Genomic DNA, 19,071 nt, shown 5'->3' with positions numbered 1-19,071 from the left:
TCTCCTGGTAGCGCCCCCATGCTCTGGACACTACGCTGACAGACACAGCAAACCTTCTTGCCACAACTCGCATTGATGTGCCATCCTGGATGAGCTACACTACCTGAGCCACTTGTGTGGGTTGTAGGGAGGTCATACAGGCACGTGGAGGCCACACACACTACTGAGCCTCATATTAACTTGTTTTAAGGACATTACATCAAAGTTGGATCAGCCTGTAGTGTGTTTTTACACTTGAATTTTGAGTGTGACTCCAAATCCAGACCTCCATGGGTTAATAAATTTTATTTCCATTGATAATTTTAGTGTAATTTTGTTGTCGGCACATTCAGCTATTTAAAGAACAAAGTATTTAATAAGAATATTTCATTCATTCAGATCTAGGATGTGTTATTTTAGTGTTCCCGTTAATTTTTTGAGCAGTGTATATTGGAACTCCGGGCCGTATACATGGCGCTGATTCAGGCAAAGGACATCCTTCAGGGAAAACCAGTTCAGAACCGCTCGAACAATGCGACGGCAGTAGCATACTTCAACCATCAGGGAGGAACTCGCAGCCAAAAAGCAATGAAGCAATTTCATCATCCAGCCTTGTCCGCAGTGTTCGTGCTGGGAGTCCTAAACTGGGAAGCAGATATTCATTTGACAAGCCATTTCTGCAAACGAATGGGCTCTACACCCGGAGGTCTTCCAGATCTTAGTCAACAGGTGGGGGTTGCCGGAGATAGATCTCATGGCATCCCGTCAGAACAACAAAGTTCCCGCATACGGGTCAAGAACAAAGGATCCCAAAGCGATCTTTGTGGATGCCCTGTCAGTGAGATGGGATTTTCGTCTGGCCTATGTATTTCCATCAATCGCCTTATTATCCAGAGTGGTGAGAACGGTAAAACAAGGAAGCAGTGCCATTATACTATTAGCTCTGGCTTGGCGCAGAAGACATTGCTACACAGATCTGCAGAGGATGTTGATGGATGCTCCATAACTACTCCCTCAACGTCCAGATCTACTGACTCAAGGTCCTTGTTACCACAGACACGTGGATTGACTGTCTTTGACAGCGTGGCTCTTGAAACCTCTATCCTGACGTCAAGAAGATTCTCACAACATGTAATTAAAACAATTCTCTGAGCAAGGAAACCTTCCCCAGCTCGCATTTATCACCGAATATGGCAATCCTATATACAATGGTGCAGTGAACAGATATTTGACCCTAGGTCTTTCACAGTTTCCAGGGTCTTAGCATTCCTTCAGGCAGGAATGGATAAAGGTTTAAGGGTGGCTTCCTTGAGAGTGCAAGTGTCAGCATTGACTGTGTGGTTCCAAAAGAAAATTGCCAACCTACAGGATGTGCACACTTTTTTCCAGGGAATGCTGCGCTTCCTACAGTGCCTTGGGATTTAACTTTTAGTCTTAAAGGCCCTTCAAGTTGCCCCATTTGAACCATTTGAAAGAGTGGATCTTAAATGGTTGACAGCTAAAGTTCTTTTTCTACTGGCCATGGCTTCAGCTAGAAGAGTTTCAGATTTAGGGGCATTGTTATGCCGTCCTCCATTTCTGATCTTTTTTTTTTTTTTTTTTATCCAGATAGAGCATTTCTCAGAACTAAATCTGGGTATCTTCCTAAGGTGGTGTCTAAATTTCACCTTAACAAAGAAATTGTAGTCCCAGCCTTCCAAGGGCCGGATTTTTCTGCGGGAGATGCATCAGTGGCCGTAATCCGTGCCTTAAGGATCTACGTAGATCGTACCAGTGCTATCAGAAAGACAGATTCTCTCTTTGTTCTCTATGGATTTCACAAGAGGATGGCCTGCTGATAAGCAGACACTGGCGAGGAGGCTTCGGATGACAATTTCAGAAGCATAATCTCAAGCTGATCTCCCTGTTCCGGCTAATGTTTCTGCTCACTGTACTCGTAAGGTAGGTTCATCATGGGCAGCACAACATGGTGCTTCAGCAGAACATATATGTAAGGCAGCCACATGGTCTTCCACTAACACATTCATTAGACATTATGCCATTGAAACCTTTGCCTTTCAAGACGCTGAATTCGGGCAAATTATTCTGCTGTCCAATCAGGAGCATCCCCACCACTAAAATGCTTTGGGACATCCCAATGTTATTCTGTGGATAATCTGTGGACCCTGCTGGAGAAATAAACGTTATGGTAAGAACTTATCGTTGATGCCGGTATTTCTCCTAAGTCCACAGGGATCCCACCCTAACGCACCTGATTTGAGGATCTTTTTACTCGCTAACCTCTTCCTTCTTGTACGGAAGGGTGTGCATGTGTGTTCTTCTCGCCTGATTAGGGCTCTCTATGATGCTCCTGCCTTGAGCTTTGGAAAAACAACTGATTTGCTTGAGCCAGGAGGCTGGGATATATTGACGGGCCCGTTGCATGCTGGAAGGCCGAAAAGCTTTGACCGTTTGGTGCAAATCCGCTGTTGCGTCATCATATCCCAATGTTATGCTGCGTGTATGTATGTATGTGTATATATATATATATATATATATATATATATATGCGTGTGTGTGTGTGTGTGTGTGTGTCAACATTAAACATCAGTTTCTAAAGACTCCTACTAAACGCAGCAAACCTTGCATGCAGACTCTAGCTGCTAAGCCAAAGATTGTTTTGTCCCTTTTACTATATGTTATATAGTTTTGGGTTAATGCATTAAGACCCCAGAGGTGGCAGATAATGCGACCCCAAGACATGAGACGAGGTCCAAGTGTCCACCTCTCTTATATGTGTTTATACTTTCAGTTGAATATATCACGCACACACACACCCTCCCTATCTTCACTTCCGTACATAATTGTGCTTTTATTTTATATACTTTTTCTGATACGGTTTGATTTTAGTACTTTGCAAATTATTTTGTTACTATGGAAACCGTGACATATTAAAATACTATTTTACTTAAAATGTATTTTACTTCAGCCGTGCTATTCTTTTTATGCTTGACACAATACTTTGTAAATAATAGCTCTTTTCTTTGCAGTCTTTTAGAAAAGTGAAATGATGTCTCTACTTTTTCCATTGTATGTTTCAGGTAATGGAGAATGGAAGTATTTTACCAAAAAAGAGACTCAGGACTCCACTCCACCGAAAAACTCTGGCAGTGAAAAGAAAAATTGCACGTAAGAACTATTTGAGACACTTTGAGGCTCATTTATCATGTGATCAAACTTGTACATGATGAATGGTGCTCCAACCATATAGTGGCTGCAATTCCTAACCTTTACTGTACCACGATCCGTATTATTAGTAACAGATTTTGTGTTGCTTAAGCTGGGTACACAATGACAGATAAATTGCGCGTTGCGTTGTATATGCAATATATCTGTAGGTCAATGGGTGTTCACTGTCATATTGCGTTGGTACTGCAGCACAGTCAATGCCAAAATGTATCTATATGTCTGGCGTTGTGTATGGGTGACCCACCGTCTGGCCGTACACTTGCTGCAGGGACTAACCACACACTAGGTTGGCAAATTCAAATGCTTTTAGTATAAATGCAGTCCAGTATGAATAAGCCCCATTTTGATCATAGATGCTCACACTTTTAGCGACTTGCAAAGAGTTTAGCCTTAATTAACAGAAGAAATTAGTTTTCATGTCACTGTACAAGACAAACAACATATACATCTGGTGAATTTGTATTATCTAGAAGTGTTATTTTTTGTGGTTCAGTTAGCATAACCTAATTGTGCACTGTGTTCCATGTAGTGAATAGATATTTATTAAAATACATTAAATGTGTAATTGCCAATTTCAGCATTAAGGACCCTTTTCAGGTTGATTGTGACATCACGCGGCCCCCCGAAAACTGAGCCGTCCCGGCAACAGTGCGTCGTCGCCCAGCAAGTGCCTCTGCCAGTTAATCAGGCAGAGGCGTTCGCAGCCAATGCGATCTGATTGCATTGGCCGGTTGCGCACTGGTGTGTGATAGGAAAATTGCGGTTGATGCGACCTGAATAAGGCCCTAAGTACACGCTTCAATAGGACTCAAAAGCACAGTTTTAAATTGGGGTATTTTTTTTTTTCTTAAATCCTAGATATGACTGAGGAGGAACAACTGGCCCTGGCACTAAAGATTAGTCAGAGGGAGCAGACTAATCATGTGAAATACAGACCAGAAGAAGATGAGCTTTTAAAAGAGGATATTCAGGTATTCAGGACCGTCTCCACGTAAATATACACTATTTCTATTTAATGCTGAATCTAGTTGTTGTAGATTTGGGCAGACAAGTGTTAACAGGAGTGCTAGAATCAATCTAACAAATGAAATCCTTGTTGCCCCTTTTTAGATATTATTTTTTATTATTATTATTATTATACTTTACATGGCGCCACAAGGGTTCTGCAGTGCCCAATTACAGAGTACATAAATCAGGAAAACAGTGACTTACAGTTGAAGACAATATAAGACAAGCTTGTGAGAGCTTACATTCTAAAGGGGTGCGACAGACAGGGGTGACACAGATGGGGTAGACAGTGCTCATGGAACAGAGGGTTTGTATGAGAGATCGCTGGGTTTTATGAAGAAGTGGATCTTGAGAGCCCTTTTGTAGTTTTGTGGAGAGTTTGATAGAGAAAGTAGAGAATTCCAGTGATTAGAAAGCAGCACTTGCAAAATCTTGGAGGCAAGAATTGGGAGGAAGTAATCAGTAGGCAGGAGAGGCAGCATGCATTTGTGGAGTGAAGAGGACAGGCGTGGGTGTAAAGGGAAACAAAGTTAGATGTAAATGGGAGAGTAGTGGATGAGGACTTTGTAAGGGAGTGTGAGAAGGTTGAACTGGATTGTGAAGGGGAGCCAGTGAAGGGCTTGCAAGAGATGGGAGGTAGACGTAGTGCGTTTGGTGAGAAAGATGAGCTGAGCTGCAGCATGGAGGATAGATTGGAGTGGAGAGAGGCATTTGTCAGGGTTGCCAGAGTTACAGTAGTCCAGTCTGGAGATGACCAGGCATAAAGAGTGGTAAATAACCAGCCAATCAGTTTCCTGCCTGTCATATAACAGGTTGTTTTTGAAAAATGACAGGAATTGGTTGGCTGGTCATTTATCACTCTTTTGGGGGTATCCAATTACAGGTGAAGAAACATCGGGTGTGAAAAACGTCAGTTTTTCCCAATGTTTCACCCGTATTTCTCTGACGTCCTAGTGGATGCTGGGAACTCCGTAAGGACCATGGGGAATAGCGGGCTCCGCAGGAGACTGGGCACTCTAAAAGAAAGATTAGGTACTATCTGGTGTGCACTGGCTCCTCCCTCTATGCCCCTCCTCCAGACCTCAGTTAGAATCTGTGCCCGGCTCGAGCTGGTTGCACACTAGGGGCTCTCCTGAGCTTCTAGTAAAGAAAGTATTTGTTAGGTTTTTTATTTTCAGTGAGATCTGCTGGCAACAGACTCACTGCTACGAGGGACTGAGGGGAGAGAAGCGAACCTACCTGCTTGCAGCTAGCTTAGGCTTCTAGGCTACTGGACACCATTAGCTCCAGAGGGATCGAACACAGGCCTAGCCTCTGTCGTCCGTTCCCGGAGCCGCGCCGCCGTCCCCCTTGCAGAGCCAGAAGCAAGAAGATCTTCACGGAAATCGGCGGCTGAAGACTCCGGTCTTCATTAAGGTAGCGCACAGCACTGCAGCTGTGCGCCATTGCTCCCTGTGCACACCACATACTCCGGTCACTGATAGGTACAGGGCGCTGGGGGGGGTGCTGGGGGGGGGGGGGCGCCCTGGGCAGCAATTAGAGTACCTTAAAGTGGCTAATCACACATAATATAGCCTAATAAGCTATATATGTGTAAAATACCCCTGCCACATTATTATTATAAGAGCGGGAGAAGTCAGCCGAAAAAGGGGCGGGGCTATCTCCCTCAGCACACTGGCGCCATTTTCTCTTCACAGTGCAGCTGGAAGACAGCTCCCCAGGCTCTCCCCTGCAGTTTCCAGGCTCAAAGGGTTAAAAAGAGAGGGGGGGCACTAAATTTAGGCGCAAACTGTATATAAAAAGCAGCTATAGGGATAAATCACTTTCTGTTAGTGTAAATCCCTGATTAAATAGCGCTGTGGTGTGTGCTGGCATACTCTCTCTCTGTCTCCCCAAAGGACTTTGTGGGGTCCTGTCCTCAGTCAGAGCATTCCCTGTGTGTGTGTGTGTGTGTGTGCGGTGTGTCGGTACGACTGTGTCGACATGTTTGATGAGGAGGCTTATGTGGAGGCAGAGCAGGTGCCGATAAATGTGATGTCACCCCCTGCGGGGCCGACACCAGAGTGGGTGGATATGTGGAAGGTATTAACCGACAGTGTCAACTCCTTACATAAAAGGCTGGATGACGTAACAGCCGTGGGACAGCCGGCTTCTCGGCCCGCGCCTGCCCAGGCGTCTCAAAGGCCATCAGGGGCTCAAAAACGCCCGCTACCTCAGATGGCAGACACAGATGTCGACACGGAGTCTGACTCCAGTGTCGACGAGGTTGAGACATATACACAATCCACTAGGGGCATCCGTTGCATGATTGCGGCAATGAAAAATGTGTTACACATTTCTGACATTAACCCAAGTACCACTAAAAAGGGGTTTTATGTTTGGGGAGAAAAAGCAGCCAGTGTTTTGTTCCCCAATCAGATGAGTTGAATGAAGTGTGTGAAGAAGCGTGGGGTTCCTCCGATAAGAAACTGGTAATTTCTAAAAAGTTACTGATGGCGTACCCTTTCCCGCCAGAGGATAGGTCACGTTGGGAGATATCCCCTAGGGGGGATAAGGCGCTCACACGTTTGTCAAAAAAGGTGGCACTGCCGTCTCAGGATACGGCCACCTTGAAGGAGCCTGCTGATAGAAAGCAGGAGGCTATCCTGAAGTCTGTATATACACACTCAGGTACTATACTGAGACCCGCAATTGCCTCAGCATGGAGGTGTAGTGCTGCTACAGCGTGGTCTGATACCCTGTCAGATAATATTGTTACCCTCGACAGGGATACTATTTTGCTAACCATAGAGCATATTAAAGACGTCTTATATATGAGGGATGCACAGAGGGATATTTGCCGGCTGTCATCCAGAATTAATGCAATGTCCATTTCTGCCAGGAGGGTATTATGGACCCGGCAGTGGACAGGTGATGCTGATTCTAAAAGGCACATGGAGATTCTGCCTTATAAGGGTGAGGAATTGTTTGGGGATGGTCTCTCGGACCTCGTATCCACAGCAACAGCTGGGAAGTCAAAAATTTTACCTCAGGTTCCCTCACAGCCTAAGAAAGCACCGTATTATCAGGTACAGTCCTTTCGGCCTCAGAAAAGCAAGCGGGTCAAAGGCGCTTCCTTTCTGCCAGAAGCAAGGGAAGAGTGAAAAGGCTGCACCAGACAGCCAGTTCCCAGGATCAAAAATCTTCCCCCGCTTCCTCTAAGTCCACCGCATGACGCTGGGGCTCCACAGGCTGAGCTAGGTGCGGTGGGGGCGCGTCTCCGGAACTTCAGCGACCAGTGGGCTCGCTCACAGATGGATCCCTGGGTTCTGCAAGTAGTATCACAGGGATACAAGCTGGAGTTCGAGGCGACTCCCCCTTGCCGTTACCTCAAATCAGCCTTGCCTGCTGGCCTCAGAGAAAGGGAGGTAGTACTGGCGGCAACTCACAAGCTGTATCTTCAGCAGGTGATAAGGTACCCCTCCTTCAACATGGACGGGGTTACTATTCCACAATGTTTGTGGTACCGAAACCAGACGGTTCGGTGAGACCCATTCTAAATTTAAAATCCTTGAACATTTATATAAAAAAGTTCAAGTTCAAAGTACCTCACGTTTGAGGTACAGGACTGTCATTACCAATTCCAGACGTTGCCGTTTAGTCTGTCCACGGCACCGCGGGTATTTACCAAGGTAATGGCCGAAATGATGATGCTCCTCCAAAAGGAGGGAGTCATGATTATTCCGTACTTGGACGATCTCCTTATAAAGGCGAGGTCCAAAGAGCAGTTGCTAGTCAGCGTAGCACTGTCTCAGGAAGTGCTGCATCAGCACGGCTGGATTCTGAATATCCCAAAGTCGCAGCTGATTCCTGCGACGCGTCTGCTGTTCTTGGGCATGATTCTGGACACAGAACAGAAGAAGATATTCTCCTGGAGGAGAAGGCCCAGGAATTATCATCTCTGGTCAGGGACCTCCTGAAACCAAAACAGGTGTCGGTGCATCACTGCACGCGAGTCCTGGAAAAGATGGTAGCTTCTTACGAAGCAATTCCCTTCGGCAGATTCCATGCAAGGACCTTCCAGTGGGATCTGTTGGACAAGTGGTCCGGATCGCATCTCCCGATGCATCAGTTAATCACCCTGTCCCCGAGGGCCAGGGTGTTTGTACTGTGGTGGCTGCAGAGTGCTCATCTGCTCGAAGGCCGCAGATTCGGCATACAGGACTGGGTCCTGGTGACCACGGATGCAAGCCTCCGAGGTTGGGGGGCAGTCACCCAGGGAAGAAACTTCCAAGGACAATGGTCAAGTCAGGAAACTTCCCTACACATAAATATTCTGGAACTAAGGGCCATTTACAACGCCCTGAGTCAAGCAGAACCCCTGCTTCAAAACCAACCGGTTCTGATTCAGTCAGACAACATCACAGCGGTCGCCCATGTAAACCGCCAGGGCGGCACAAGAAGCAGGGTGGCAATGGCAGAAGCCACAAGGATTCTTCGATGGGCGGAGAATCACGTGATAGCACTGTCAGCAGTGTTCATTCCGGGAGTGGACAACTGGGAAGCAGACTTCCTCAGCAGGCACGACCTCCACCCGGGAGAGTGGGGACTTCATCCAGAAGTCTTCCAGCTGATTGTGAACCGTTGGGAACGGCCACAGGTGGACATGATGGCGTCCCGCCTCAACAAAAAGCTAAACAGATATTGCGCCAGGTCAAGGGACCCTCAGGCAATAGCTGTGGACGCTCTAGTGACACCGTGGGTGTACCAGTCGGTGTATGGGTTCCCTCCTCTTCCTCTCATACCAAAGGTGCTGAGGATAATAAGAAAAAGAGGAATAAGAACTATACTCATTGTTCCGGATTGGCCAAGTAGGACTTGGTACCCGGAACTTCAAGAAATGATCTCAGAGGACCCTTGGCCTCTACCTCTCAGACTGGACCTGCTACAGCAGGGGCCCTGTCTGTTCCAAGACTTACCGCGGCTGCGTTTGACGGCATGGCGGTTGAACGCCGGATCCTGATGGAAAAGGGCATTCCGGTTGAGGTCATTCCTACGCTAATAAAGGCTAGGAAAGATGTGACAGCAAAACATTATCACCGGATATGGCGAAAATATGTTGCTTGTGGTGAGGCTAGGAAGGCCCCCACAGAAGAATTTCAGCTGGGTCGATTTCTGCACTTCCTACAGTCAGGAGTGACTATGGGCCTAAAATTGGGATCCATTAAAGTCCAGATTTCGGCCCTGTCTATTTTCTTTCAAAAAGAACTGGCTTCACTGCCTGAAGTTCAGACGTTTGTTAAGGGAGTGCTGCATATTCAGCCCCTTTTGTGCCCCCGGTGGCACCGTGGGATCTCAACGTTGTGTTGGATTTCCTAAAATCACATTGGTTTGAGCCACTTCAGACCGTGGAATTCAAATATCTCACGTGGAAAGTGGTCATGCTTTTGGCCTTGGCTTCGGCTAGGCGGGTGTCAGAATTGGCGGCTTTGTCCTGTAAAAGCCCCTATCTGATCTTTCATATGGACAGAGCAGAATTGAGGACTCGTCCCCAATTCCTCCCTAAGGTGGTATCAGCGTTTCACTTGAACCAACCTATGGTGGTGCCTGCGACTACTAGGGACTTGGAGGCTTCCAAGTTGCTGGACGTAGTCCGGGCCCTGAAAATATATGTTTCCAGGACGGCTGGAGTCAGAAAGGCTGACTCGCTGTTTATCCTGCATGCACCCAATAAGTTGGGTGCTCCTGCTTCTAAGCAGACTATTGCTCGCTGGATCTGCTCCACGATTCATCTTGCACATTCTGCGGCTAGACTGCCGCATCCTAAAAAGCCCACTCCACGAGGAAGGTGGGCTCTTCTTGGGCGGCTGCCCGAGGGGTCTCGGCTTTACAACTTTGCCGAGCTGCTACCTGGTCGGGTTCAAACACGTTTGCAAAATTCTACAAGTTTGATACCCTGGCTGAGGAGGACCTTGAGTTTGCTCATTCGGTGCTGCAGAGTCATCCGCACTCTCCCGCCCGTTTGGGAGCTTTGGTATAATCCCCATGGTCCTTACGGAGTTCCCAGCATCCATTAGGACGTCAGAGAAAATAAGAATTTACTCACCGGTAATTCTATTTCTCGTAGTCCGTAGTGGATGCTGGGCGCCCATCCCAAGTGCGGATTGTCTGCAATACTTGTATATAGTTATTGCTTAACTAAAGGGTTATTGTTATGAGCCATCTGTTCGTGAGGCTCAGTTGTTATTCATACTGTTAACTGGAATATAGTATCACGAGTTGTACGGTGTGATTGGTGTGGCTGGTATGAGTCTTACCCGGGATTCCAAATCCTTTCCTTATTGTGTCAGCTCTTCCGGGCACAGTTTCCCTAACTGAGGTCTGGAGGAGGGGCATAGAGGGAGGAGCCAGTGCACACCAGATAGTACCTAATCTTTCTTTTAGAGTGCCCAGTCTCCTGCGGAGCCCGCTATTCCCCATGGTCCTTACGTAGTTCCCAGCATCCACTACGGACTACGAGAAATAGAATTACCGGTGAGTAAATTCTTATTTTTTTTTACAGGCTATCCAATTTGGTCGCCTATAAAAAATAAACCAAAAGCATTATTTTTCAAACACACAAGTTCATTGAAACCTGTGTGTTTTCAGTTGAAACAGATCGAGGCTGTTTTCGGGGAATTGGTTTCTCCTGTCTGAAGCAGGTGAAACATAATCCCAGAAAAAACTATGGCCCTCATTCCGAGTTGATCGGTCGCAAGGCGAATTTAGCAGAGTTACACACGCTAAGCCGCCGCCTACTGGGAGTGTATCTTAGCATCTTAAAATTGCGACCGAAGTATTCGCAATATTGCGATCACAAACTACTTAGCAGTTTTAGAGTAGCTCCACACTTACTCTGCCTGTGCGATCAGTTCAGTGCTTGTCGTTCCTGGTTTGACGTCACAAACACACCCAGCGTTCGCCCAACCACTCCCCCGTTTCTCCGGCCACTCCTGCGTTTTTTCCGGAAACGGTAGCGTTTTCAGCCACACGCCCATAAAACGCCGTGTTTCCGCCCAGTAACACCCATTTCCTGTCAATCACATTACGATCGCCGGAGCGATGAAAAAGCCGTGAGTAAAAATACTTTCTTCATAGCAAAGATACTTGGCGCAGTCGCAGTGCGAATATTGCGCATGCGCACTAAGCGGAATTTCACTGCGATGCGATGAAAAATACCGAGCGAACGACTCGGAATGAGGGCCTATGTGCGCAGCGGCTTCACAGGACTGATTGGATAATCCCCGGTGAGACAATTAACCGCTGGGAATTGGATACACCCATTATCCGTCTCCACTGTATCACTTTTTAAGACTTTTGGGCCCTAGTAGCATCCTCGGTGAGAAAGGGTCTGATCCTGGAAATATTTGTATATGGTAGGTTTGTGAGAGGTGCTGAATGTGTGGTTTGAAGGAGAGGGAGGAGTCCAGGATTACTCCAAGACTGCACACTTGAAGGCTAGAGGAGATAGTAGTGCCATCAATCGATAATTAAATTGGGCAAGGTGAGGTTGTGTGGCAGGGTGGGAAGATGATCAGCTCAGTCTTAGACATAGCAGTAAGACACAGTTACTGGCCGGGTCATCCGTTGACGCTGCCCATTACCCAGGTTATCCCAAGTCTGTCCCTAGTAGCTACCGAGGTTACTGAACCTATTTTTGGCAGCAGGATACATTGGTTTCCACAGGAAAGCATCGGGGTGTAGAGTGGATCTTGATCCAGAGGCACCAACAGGCTAAAGCTTTAGGCTGTCACAGGATGCATTGGGGCCTCCCCTATAAACCCCACCTCCAGGCACTAAAAGCTCAGTTTCGAGTTGTTGTCTGCAGCAGCATGTCACCTAACGGCAGGGCTGCACTGGGCAGCCCTGAAAAAGCTTTTCTAAGAAGGTTTCTTCAACTGGGCTGTCAGCGCTGTATGTCAGGGTGACACTACAGCGTTGCAGCTCCATCACCTCCCAAGCGGCGCCGCATACTCCCGCTGCTCTGTTCCCAGGTCCTTGCGGCGGAGACCATCCGGCTTAGGCACACAGTTGCAGACCGCTCTCCTGGATCACGTGGCTGTTACGGGGAGAAGGTAAGAGGGTCCCCCAGGCAGGACCCGCCGTTAAATCACTTTCCATTTGCGACCTAGGGAGACGGATTGCGGCACTGGAGTGGACACTATCACCGAGCAGGGACCCCACTAGAACTCCAGGGCGTAAGAGTAAAGGTCTAGTATACTAATGCCCCATTTAATACGGCTCGCTAGTACCTGGGCTGGAAGTCCAGCATAGGAGAGCTGACGCTTGACCTGTAGTCCTTCCCACAGCCCATGGCGCCATCTCCACATAGGTTTCCCGCCCTGGAGCTGCCTCTCACTCTCCCTCATTCCCTGACAGAGTTAACCCAGCAATAACCTGGGGTTATTGCGGCAGTGGAAAATTGGTATAGGGCTTTCTTCCCATTGAGAATACAATACAGCCCTGCTATAGAGCCTGCACCAGAGATAAAATGGTCCAAAGAATCAAGTCTTTGATTGCAACCCCAATTTCATAGCCACTTTTCACTATCTCAGATTCCTTAAAGTGTAGTATGTATTATTTAGTACCTTGGAAATCCTTGCTAAAGTTTATTGCGTAAATTACTGAAGTAATTTCTGAGTCCAGTTAATCTACCAATAGCTTTGCTATCCGTATTGAAATGTGCCATGACTTTCTTTATAATTGTGATCTGCTGTATACAGTACTTCCAGGTTCCTACTCTACCTGTCTCCTACTCATTCTGCACTGGTCTCAGTCATTGCTCAGTGAGCAGGAAACTACACTACATGTTGTTAGTGCTGCCAGATGCTGATTTAGAGCCCAAATATGGACACTAGTGTTTCTGTAAAAATTTATTACTTACAAATACAAAGTGTGTGTGAATGTATTTAAGTGTGTATATTTTTGTTGATCGAGATAAAGATATAGGGCCATATGCAATTGCGGTCGAATTGCCGCAAATGTCGAAAAACGGGGCATTTTCGACAAAAAAAATCTGTTGAATTGGATTTGACAATGCAATACAGTACTTTTTGTCAAAAAACCTGCCGTTTCAGATTCGACTTTTTGCAGTTCGACATTTCTCTAACGTCCTTGAGGATGCTGGGACTCCGTAAGGACCATGGGGAATAGACGGGCTCCGCAGGAGATAGGGCACTTTAAGAAAGCTTTGGACTCTGGGTGTGCACTGGCTCCTCCCTCTATGCCCCTCCTCCAGACCTCAGTTTTACACTGTGCCCAGAGCAAGATGGGTGCACTGCAGAGAGCTCTCCTGAGTTCTCTGTCTAAAAGCATTTCTCTGACGTCCTAGTGGATGCTGGGAACTCCGTAAGGACCATGGGGAATAGCGGCTCCGCAGGAGTCTGGGCACAACTAAAAGAAAGCTTTTAGACTACCTGGTGTGCACTGGCTCCTCCCACTATGACCCTCCTCCAAGCCTCAGTTAGATTTTTGTGCCCGGCCGAGCTGGATGCACACTAGGGGCTCTCCTGAGCTCTTAGAAATAAAGTATAATTTAGGTTTTTTATTTTACAGTGAGACCTGCTGGCAACAGGCTCACTGCAACGAGGGACTAAGGGGAGAAGAAGCGAACCTACCTGCTTGCAGCTAGCTTGGGCTTCTTAGGCTACTGGACACCATTAGCTCCAGAGGGATCGACCGCATGGAACTGGCCTTGGTGTTCGGTCCCGGAGCCGCGCCGCCGTCCCCCTTACAGAGCCAGAATTAAGAAGAAGTCCGGAAAATCGGCGGCATGAAGACTTCTGTCTTCATCAAGGTAGCGCACAGCACTGCAGCTGTGCGCCATTGCTCCTCATACACACTTCACACTCCGGTCACTGAGGGTGCAGGGCGCTGGGGGGAGGGGGGGCGCCCTGAGCAGCAATAAAAACACCTTGGCTGGCAAAACAATCACAATATATAGCCCCAGAGGCTATATATGTGATAATTACCCCTGCCAGAATCCTTAAAAAAGCGGGAGAAAAGTCTGCGAAAAAGGGGCGGAGCTATATCCCTCAGCACACTGGCGCCATTTCTCCCTCACAGTTCCGCTGGAAGGAAGCTCCCTGGCTCTCCCCTGCAGTCTACACTGCAGAAAAGGGTAAAAAAGAGAGGGGGGGCACTAAATTTAGGCGCAGTAAATATTATAGCAGCTATAGGGGACATAATTCAGTTAGTCCCTGCATTATATAGCGCTCTGGTGTGTGCTGGCATACTCTCTCTCTGTCTCCCCAAAGGGCTTCTGTGGGGCCCTGTCCTCTGTTAGAGCATTCCCGGTGTGTGTGCGGTGTGTCGGTACGGCTGTGTCGACATGTTTGATGAGGAAACTTATGTGGAGGCGGAGCAGATGCCTATAGAAGTGATGTCACCCCCTGCGGGGCAGACACCTGAGTGGATGGTTTTATGGAAGGAATTACGTGCAAGTGTCGACTCCTTACACAAAAAATTTGACGACATGCCAAATGCGGGACAGCCGGCTTCTCAGCTCGTGCCTGCCCAGGTGTCTCAAAGGCCATCAGGGGCTCTAAAACGCCCGCTACCTCAGATGGCAGACGCAGATGTCGACACGGATACTGATACCAGTGTCGACGACGATGAGTCTAATCTAATGTCCACTAGGGCCATTCGTTGCATGATTGAGGCAATGAAGGAGGTATTACACATTTCGGATATAAACCCAGGTACCACTAAAAAGGGTATTATGTTTGGGGAGAAAAAACTACCCGTAGTTTCTCTGACGTCCTAGTGGATGCTGGGAACTCCGTAAGGACCATGGGGAATAGCGGCTCCGCAGGAGACTGGGCACAAAAGTAAAGCTTTAGGACTACCTGGTGTGCACTGGCTCCTCCCCCTATGACCCCCCTCCAAGCCTCAGTTAGATTTTTGTGCCCGACCGAGCAGGGTGCAATCTAGGGGGCTCTCCTGAGCTTCTTAGAAAAAGTTAGTTTTAGGTTTCTTATTTTCAGTGAGACCTGCTGGCAACAGGCTCACTGCATCGAGGGACTAAGGGGAGAAGAAGCGAACCTGCCTGCTTGCAGCCAGCTTGAGCTTCTTAGGCTACTGGACACCATTAGCTCCAGAGGGACCGAACACAGGCCCAGCCTCGGAGTCCGGACCCAGAGCCGCGCCGCCGGCCCCCTTACAGAGCCAGAAGCAAGAAGAGGTCCGGAAAATCGGCGGCAGAAGACATCAGTCTTCAACAAGGTAGCGCACAGCACTGCAACTGTGCGCCATTGCTCCTCATACACACTTCACACTCCGGTCACTGAGGGTGCAGGGCGCTAGGGGGGGGCGCCCTGAGCAGCAATAAAAACACCTTGGCTGGCGAAAATACATCACATATAACCCCCAGGGCTATATGGATGTATTTTAACCCCTGCCAGAATATAGCAAAACGCGGGAGAAAAGTCAGCCGATAAGGGGGCGGAGCCTATCTCCTCAGCACACGGGCGCCATTTTCCCTCACAGCTCCGCTGGAAGGACGTCTCCCTGACTCTCCCCTGCAGTCCTGCACTACAGAAAAGGGTAAAAAAGAGAGGGGGGGCACTAATTTGGCGCAGTTTGATAATATCAGCAGCTATAAGGGGAAAACACATTATATAGTGGTATCCCTATATATATATATATATATATATATATATATATATATATATATATATATATATATATATATATATATATATATATAGAGAGCGCTCTGGTGTGTGCTGGCATACTCTCCCTCTGTCTCCCCAAAGGGCTAGTGGGGTCCTGTCCTCTATCAGAGCATTCCCTGTGTGTGTGCTGTGTGTCGGTACGATTGTGTCGACATGTTTGAGGAGGAAAATGATGTGGAGGCGGAGCAATTGCCTGTAATAGAGATGTCACCCCCTAGGGAGTCGACACCTGAGTGGATGGGCTTATGGAAGGAATTACGTGACAGTGTCAGCTCTTTACAAAAGACGGTTGATGACATGAGGCAGCCGGCTACTCAGCTTGTGCCTGTCCTGGCGTCTCATAGGCCATCAGGGGCTCTAAAACGCCCGCTACCTCAGATGGCAGACACAGAGACGCCGACACGGATACTGACTCCAGTGTCGACGATGAAGAGACGAATGTGACTTCCAGTAGGGCCACACGTTACATGATTGAGGCAATGAAAAATGTTTTACATATTTCTGATAATACAAGTACCACTAAAAAGGGTATTATGTTTGGTGAGAAAAATCTGCCTGAAGTTTTTTCTGCATCTGAGGAATTAAATGAAGTGTGTGATGAAGCGTGGGTTTCCCCCGATAACAAACTGATAATTCCTAAAAGGTTATTGGCATCATACCCTTTCCCGCCACAAACAGCCAGTTCCCAGGAACAGAAGCCCTCTCCCGCCTCTGCCAAGTCCTCAGCATGACGCTGGGGCTTTACAAGCGGACTCAGGCACGGTGGGGGCCCGTCTCAAGAATTTCAGCGCGCAGTGGGCTCACTCACAAGTGGACCCCTGGATCCTTCAGGTGGTATCTCAGGGGTACAAATTGGAATTCGAGACGTCTCCCCCTCGCCGTTTCCTAAAGTCTGCTTTACCGACGTCTCCCTCCGACAGGGAGGCGGTATTGGAAGCCATTCACAAGCTGTATTCCCAGCAGGTGATAATCAAGGTACCCCTCTTGCAACAGGGAAAGGGGTATTATTCCACGCTGTTTGTGGTACCGAAGCCGGACGGCTCGGTGAGACCTATTTTAAATCTAAAATCCTTGAACACTTACATACAGAGGTTCAAATTCAAGATGGAGTCACTCAGAGCAGTGATTGCGAACCTGGAAGAAGGGGATTATATGGTGTCTCTGGACATCAAGGATGCTTACCTCCATGTCCCAATTTACCCTTCTCACCAAGGGTACCTCAGGTTTGTGGTACAGAACTGTCACTATCAGTTTCAGACGCTGCCGTTTGGATTGTCCACGGCACCCCGGGTCTTTACCAAAGTAATGGCCGAAATGATGATACTCCTTCGAAGGAAGGGAGTTTTAGTTATCCCTTACTTGGATGATCTCCTGATAAGGGCAAGATCCAGGGAACAGTTGGAAGTCGGGGTAGCACTATCTCAGGTAGTGTTGCGGCAGCACGGTTGGATTGTCAATATTCCAAAATCGCAGCTGATCCCGACGACGCGTCTTCTATTCCTAGGGAGGATCCTGGACACAGTCCAGAAAAAGGTGTTTCTCCCGGAGGAGAAAGCCAAGGAGTTATCCGAGCTAGTCAGAAACCTCCTAAAACCAGGCCAAGTCTCAGTGCATCAATGCACAAGGGTCCTGGGAAAAATGGTGGCTTCCTACGAAGCAATCCCATTCGGCAGATTCCACGCAAGAACTTTCCAGTGGGACCTGCTGGACATATGGTCCGGATCGCATCTTCAGATGCATCAGCGGATAACCCTGTCACCAAAGACAAGGGCGTCTCTCCTGTGGTGGTTACAGAGTGCTCATCTTCTAGAGGGCCGCAGATTCGGCATTCAGGACTGGGTCCTGGTGACCACGGATGCCAGCCTGCGAGGCTGGGGAGCAGTCACACAGGGAAGGAATTTCCAGGGCTTGTGGTCAAGCCTGGAGACATCACTTCACATAAATATCCTGGAGCTAAGGGCCATTTACAATGCTCTAAGCCTAGCAAGACCGCTGCTTCAAGGTCAGCCGGTGCTGATCCAGTCAGACAACATCACGGCAGTCGCCCACGTAAACAGACAGGGCGGCACAAGAAGCAGGAGGGCAATGGCAGAAGCTGCAAGGATTCTTCGCTGGGCGGAAAATCATGTGATAGCACTGTCAGCAGTGTTCATTCCGGGAGTGGACAACTGGGAAGCAGACTTCCTCAGCAGGCACGACCTCCACCCGGGAGAGTGGGGACTTCACCCAGAAGTCTTCCACATGATTTTGAACCGTTGGGAAAAACCAAAGGTGGACATGATGGCGTCCCGCCTCAACAAAAAACTAGACAGGTATTGCGCCAGGTCAAGGGACCCTCAGGCAATAGCTGTGGGCGCTCTGGTAACGCCGTGGGTGTACCAGTCAGTGTATGTGTTCCCTCCTCTGCCTCTCATACCCAAGGTACTGAGAATTATAAGACGGAGAGGAGTAAGAACTATACTCGTGGCTCCGGATTGGCCAAGAAGGACTTGGTACCCGGAACTTCAAGAGATGCTCACAGAGGACCCGTGGCCTCTACCTCTAAGAAGGGACCTGCTCCAGCAAGGACCCTGTCTGTTCCAAGACTTACCGCGGCTGCGTTTGACGGCATGGCGGTTGAACGCCGGATCCTGAAGGAAAAAGGCATTCCGGATGAAGTCATCCCTACCCTGATCAAAGCCAGGAAGGATGTAACCGCAAAGCATTATCACCGCATTTGGCGTAAATATGTTGCGTGGTGCGAGGCCAGGAAGGCCCCTACAGAGGAATTTCAGCTGGGTCGATTCCTGCATTTCCTGCAAACAGGAGTGTCTATGGGCCTATAATTGGGGTCCATTAAGGTTCAAATTTCGGCCCTGTGGATTTTCTTCCAGAAAGACTGGCTTCAGTTCCTGAAGTTCAGACGTTTGTCAAGGGGGTACTGCATATACAGCCTCCTTTTGTGCCTCCAGTGGCACCTTGGGATCTCAATGTAGTTTTGGGGTTCCTAAAATCACATTGGTTGAACCACTCACCACTGTGGACTTAAAATATCTCACATGGAAAGTGGTAATGCTGTTGGCCTTGGCTTCGGCCAGGCGTGTGTCAGAATTGGCGGCTTTATCCTATAAAAGCCCTTACCTGATTTTTCATACGGACAGGGCAGAATTGAGGACTCGTCCTC

General features: G+C 48.2%; 1 protein-coding gene across 6 annotated transcripts in view; it reads left to right on the top strand.

Annotated features, from left to right (window-relative positions):
* Positions 1-19,071, top strand: part of UIMC1 (ubiquitin interaction motif containing 1) — a 482,965-nt gene that overhangs the window by 233,294 nt on the left and 230,600 nt on the right. For all 6 annotated transcript variants that reach the window (XM_063927938.1, XM_063927937.1, XM_063927936.1 and 3 more), the window contains 2 exons: positions 3,060-3,147; positions 4,066-4,178. In XM_063927938.1, the coding sequence (XP_063784008.1) occupies positions 3,060-3,147; positions 4,066-4,178 (201 nt within the window). The remainder of the gene's footprint in view (positions 1-3,059; positions 3,148-4,065; positions 4,179-19,071) is intronic.

Source organism: Pseudophryne corroboree, chromosome 6 (assembly GCF_028390025.1).
Source record: "Pseudophryne corroboree isolate aPseCor3 chromosome 6, aPseCor3.hap2, whole genome shotgun sequence".
Lineage (NCBI taxonomy): Eukaryota > Metazoa > Chordata > Amphibia > Anura > Myobatrachidae > Pseudophryne > Pseudophryne corroboree.
This window is presented reverse-complemented; position numbering and strand designations above follow the sequence as displayed.